This window comes from Diaphorina citri, unplaced genomic scaffold (genome assembly GCF_000475195.1).
Source record: "Diaphorina citri unplaced genomic scaffold, Diaci psyllid genome assembly version 1.1 scaffold7308, whole genome shotgun sequence".
Classification (NCBI taxonomy): Eukaryota; Metazoa; Arthropoda; class Insecta; order Hemiptera; family Psyllidae; genus Diaphorina; species Diaphorina citri.
In genome coordinates, this window is record NW_007384684.1 from 1 (window position 1) to 3,823 (window position 3,823).

A 3,823-nucleotide genomic window follows, 5' to 3' on the forward strand; every position below is an offset into this window, starting at 1 on the left:
CTCCCTCTCTTTCATAGTCTCTCAGCTGTCACTCATTCTGCACTCCCTCCCTCCCTTCCTCTCTTTCCCTGATTCCCTTCCTTTCTCTCAGGTCTCTCTCTTTCTTTCTCTTAAAAAAAAGAACAAAATACTATTTATTTATTCAACTGGCATCAAGAGGTAATAATTTGGCTTCAATAGAATAGAATATACCTTGTTTATCCTGCTCTGATGAGATTAAAAAGTCGCTTTGCCCCAGCAGTCTAAACAAGGTCTCATGTATTTAATGGGTTTAAGCATAGATTCGTATAAGCTTAACCCATCCCTTGGGCCAGTTGTCCCTACAACTAAGCCTCGGAGTGTGCTTTTTGTGCATGGGTTTAAGCCCAACTATGTGTTTCATTTCGACTTACAGACATTCTCCAAAGACTTGGCCGTGTATTTAGATCACTGGATTGGAGTAACTCGTGATGTTCACTTGAAACTACTTGTGTCCTGTTCTGATGGGTCTAAAGCGTACATTTCCGATCCCTATATGCTCAAGTCTTTACTGAATCAGAGGAAAAGTAAATGTGTGAGTATATCTTTGAACTCTCTGTACATAGTTTTTTTAAGTGTACCCTCTTAATGGATGCACCCCATAACAGTAGAGGAACATCAACAGTAATATCACCCTCCAAAATCGAAGAAAAGAAGATGACAGGACAGTAGAAAATTAGGGGTTTCAAAAAAAACTATCTGTCAGGGATAAAGTTTGTCCTGATCAGAAGTTGAACCCATGACCTATCACTCACAAGGCAGGTGCTCAACCTTTCAAGGTAACTGCCTCACAGAGGTTACTTCTCTACAGATTTTCATTCTACTTTAGTGATGAAGGTTTAGTTGTCAGTCTAGTTAGCTAGGAAGGTAGCACGCCTGTCTTGTAAGTGCTGGGTCGCGGGTTGGATTCCCGCCCGGGGCAAATTTTATCCTAAAGAGACAAAGATTTGTTATCGGAACTGCTGGCTTTCTCCTATCCTGTCTTCCTTCTCTCTTCGTTTTCAGGACGATAAGATCTTAGCAGTTACTGTTCCCTGTATCAAACCTCTAAAAAAAGGAGCTTTTCTAGAATAGAATTCTTCACTTTTCTTCTCGCATTTTTTTTTTACTTTCTATTCTACTGATGTAGAACGCGGATTTTTTTTACTCAATTCTTTTACATTTCAGCTTCACGAAGATTTTCCACGCAAGTCGGACTTCTACCCGGGGCAGCGTCTGTTGGCCTCACGTTACATTCTAGCCTCGGCGCAGTGGTTATTCAAATCCCCCGAGTTTGAACGCCTCTCCTCGCGACACAAACATCTCAAGCTTACCGTGGAACGAATGGAGGTTGACTATGTTGAGGTAAAAAAAAATACAGAAAACAAGTTCCTCAGTTTTAGATCGAAAATTTCAAATCAAATCTTGTGGGAAGCGCGCGCGAACGTCAAGAATTCGAAGCGCCGCTCGGCCTATAGCCCTGTTTTTCATTTCACTTCCCCTCCTGGCGTATCTCTTCGAGTGAACGCCGCGTCCTGAATTCCGGAAGCAACTCTCGAGTAACATTAAGTTCGGCCTTATTTGTTTTGTTAGATTTCCTCAATTTTTACCCCCACTCCTGACGTCTTGTGAACGTCGAGTTGACGCCGCGTTAACGCAGTGTTGGGGTGAAAGGCACAGCTTATAGGTACTAACACAATATTTATGTAGACTTTCAGTGTGTGTGTGTGTGTGTGTGTGTGTGTGTGTGTGTGTGTGTGTGTGTGTGTGTGTGTGTGTGTGTGTGTGTGTGTGTGTGTGTGTGTGTGTGTGTGTGTGTGTGTGTGTGTGTGTGTGTGTGTGTGTGTGTGTGTGTGTGTGTGTGTGTGTGTGTGTGTGTGTGTGTGTGTGTGTGTGTGTGTGTGTGTGTGTGTGTGTGTGTGTGTGTGTGTGTGTGTGTGTGTGTGTGTGTGTGTGTGTGTGTGTGTGTGTGTGTGTGTGTGTGTGTGTGTGTGTGTGTGTGTGTGTGTGTGTGTGTGTGTGTGTGTGTGTGTGTGTGTGTGTGTGTGTGTGTGTGTGTGTTTTAATTATTATTTTTTTATTTTATTTTTTAAATGTAAATCACTCGTTTGTTTGTTTCTAGGTGACCTGGCGTTGTACGGCGTTCACAGGGAATTCAGCGCAGCCTAGTCTAACGCCTCGTGAGTCCATTGTGAAGGGAGATGATCTGAAAAGGTAACTAAACCTCCTATCTTAACATGCTTCCTGCTTGGCTAGTTAGGAATCAGCTTCATTCCCTACACAAAAAGCTCACTCCGAAGGTTAGGCGTAGTAGCCAAAAGCCCTAAAAGTTGGTTTAAGCTTATACGAATCTATTACAGACATGTCAGAAGATATGCTACAGACCACACATGTTGTATGCTGCGTGCTTCAGATGTTGTTCCAATGGAATCACGCGTTAAATGAACGAACCAAGAGCGGTCTTTTTTTTCGAACCCGCGACCTAGAGGTTACAACGTAGTCTTGTTATAACTCACTCTTTACTCATCTCTAATTCAAATGACTCTTTCGCTCCAGACTGCGCGTCCTGAATCACTTCGAGTCGTGCACAAATCAAGTGGGAGATCGTATGTCTTACACCCCATCAGCTCAGGATTCTATTCTACCCCTGGATGTATGGAGACAGAGGAAGCGAGAGGGCATGCTAGCGTCTGGAGTTACCTTGCCTGTGCATCATAGGAGAAAATGTGAGTAGATATATATACTTGTTTTATTACTACAGTCAAACCTCTCTTAGGGTTACCGGTCTAAATGGTTATCATTGCAATCATAATATACAACTGTAATTGGGCAACACTTCTATAATTCGGAAACCTCGATAAGGGGGGGGGGGAATTGCTGGTCCCTTGGATTCCACCCCCCGCTCATCATAAAAAAACAGGTTCGACTGTATGTCTACGTTCGACTACCATGCTATTAATTTACATTTACCTTTTTTTTTCTAGTCTAAGCAAGGTCTTTATGCTGAATTCGTTAGTTGTACTTATTATTCTATAACCCATCAAATATACGAGACCTTGTTTAGACTGCTGGGGTAAAAGGACTTTTCAGTCTATCGGCCAGAAATAAAAAAAAAACAGGTTCGACTGTATGTTTATTTTGGTAGTGGGAACTGTAACAACGAAGGTCTTATCGTTCCGAAATCGGAGAAGGATATGATAGGAGAAAGCCAACCGTTCCAGAACGAACCTTATTTTTAGGATGTAATTCCGCCCCGAGTGGGAATCGAACCCTCAACGAACTTAATTGATTTATCAGCCAACCATGCAGCACTAACATGTGGCTGTTTTTTTTTCCAAGATGTTTCACCGCCGTTTTTATTTCGTAGCAATGAAACAAGTGCTACATTAGACTCGTGTGGTCTGTGTCGTAGCATGCGCATGCCCATCACGTAGTATGCCTCTCATCACGTCATCACTTACATAGTCCTCTGTTTTTATTCACAGCATTCCCAGCCTCGCGAATAAAATTTACTCCAAGACGAAAAAAACACTCGTCCTGGAGTAAAGTACCTGGTGATGGCGAACTGGATAGTACTCTGATAGAGCAAGATGCGACCTTACTAGCCCAACCTGGTGATGTAGTTTCATCGGATACCACACTTGTACCAGATAAAGAAAAAGGGGCCGATGTACCTTCTATTGTGTTAATCGATGCGCCAAGTAAGTTGAATTGTGTTGTCAACACCATAGGAAAGGTAATAGCCTAGGCCTAGGTAGCTTGGTTGATAGCGCGTCTGCCTTGTAAGCGCTAGGCCGTGGGTTCAATTCCTGCCCGGGGCGGATTT

The 3,823-nt window shown here is 43.0% G+C and overlaps 1 protein-coding gene across 1 annotated transcript; it reads left to right on the plus strand.

The window, feature by feature from the left end:
- Window positions 1-394: 394 nt before the first annotated feature.
- On the plus strand, window positions 395-3,698 carry LOC103522196 ((E3-independent) E2 ubiquitin-conjugating enzyme UBE2O-like; the record flags this gene model as incomplete). Its single annotated transcript, XM_008487299.1, has 5 exons — window positions 395-553; window positions 1,186-1,362; window positions 2,120-2,211; window positions 2,554-2,723; window positions 3,483-3,698. Coding segments are annotated over 5 exons (814 nt in total), but the record flags the coding sequence as incomplete, so codon positions are not given.
- Between the last annotated feature and the right edge of the window lie 125 nt (window positions 3,699-3,823).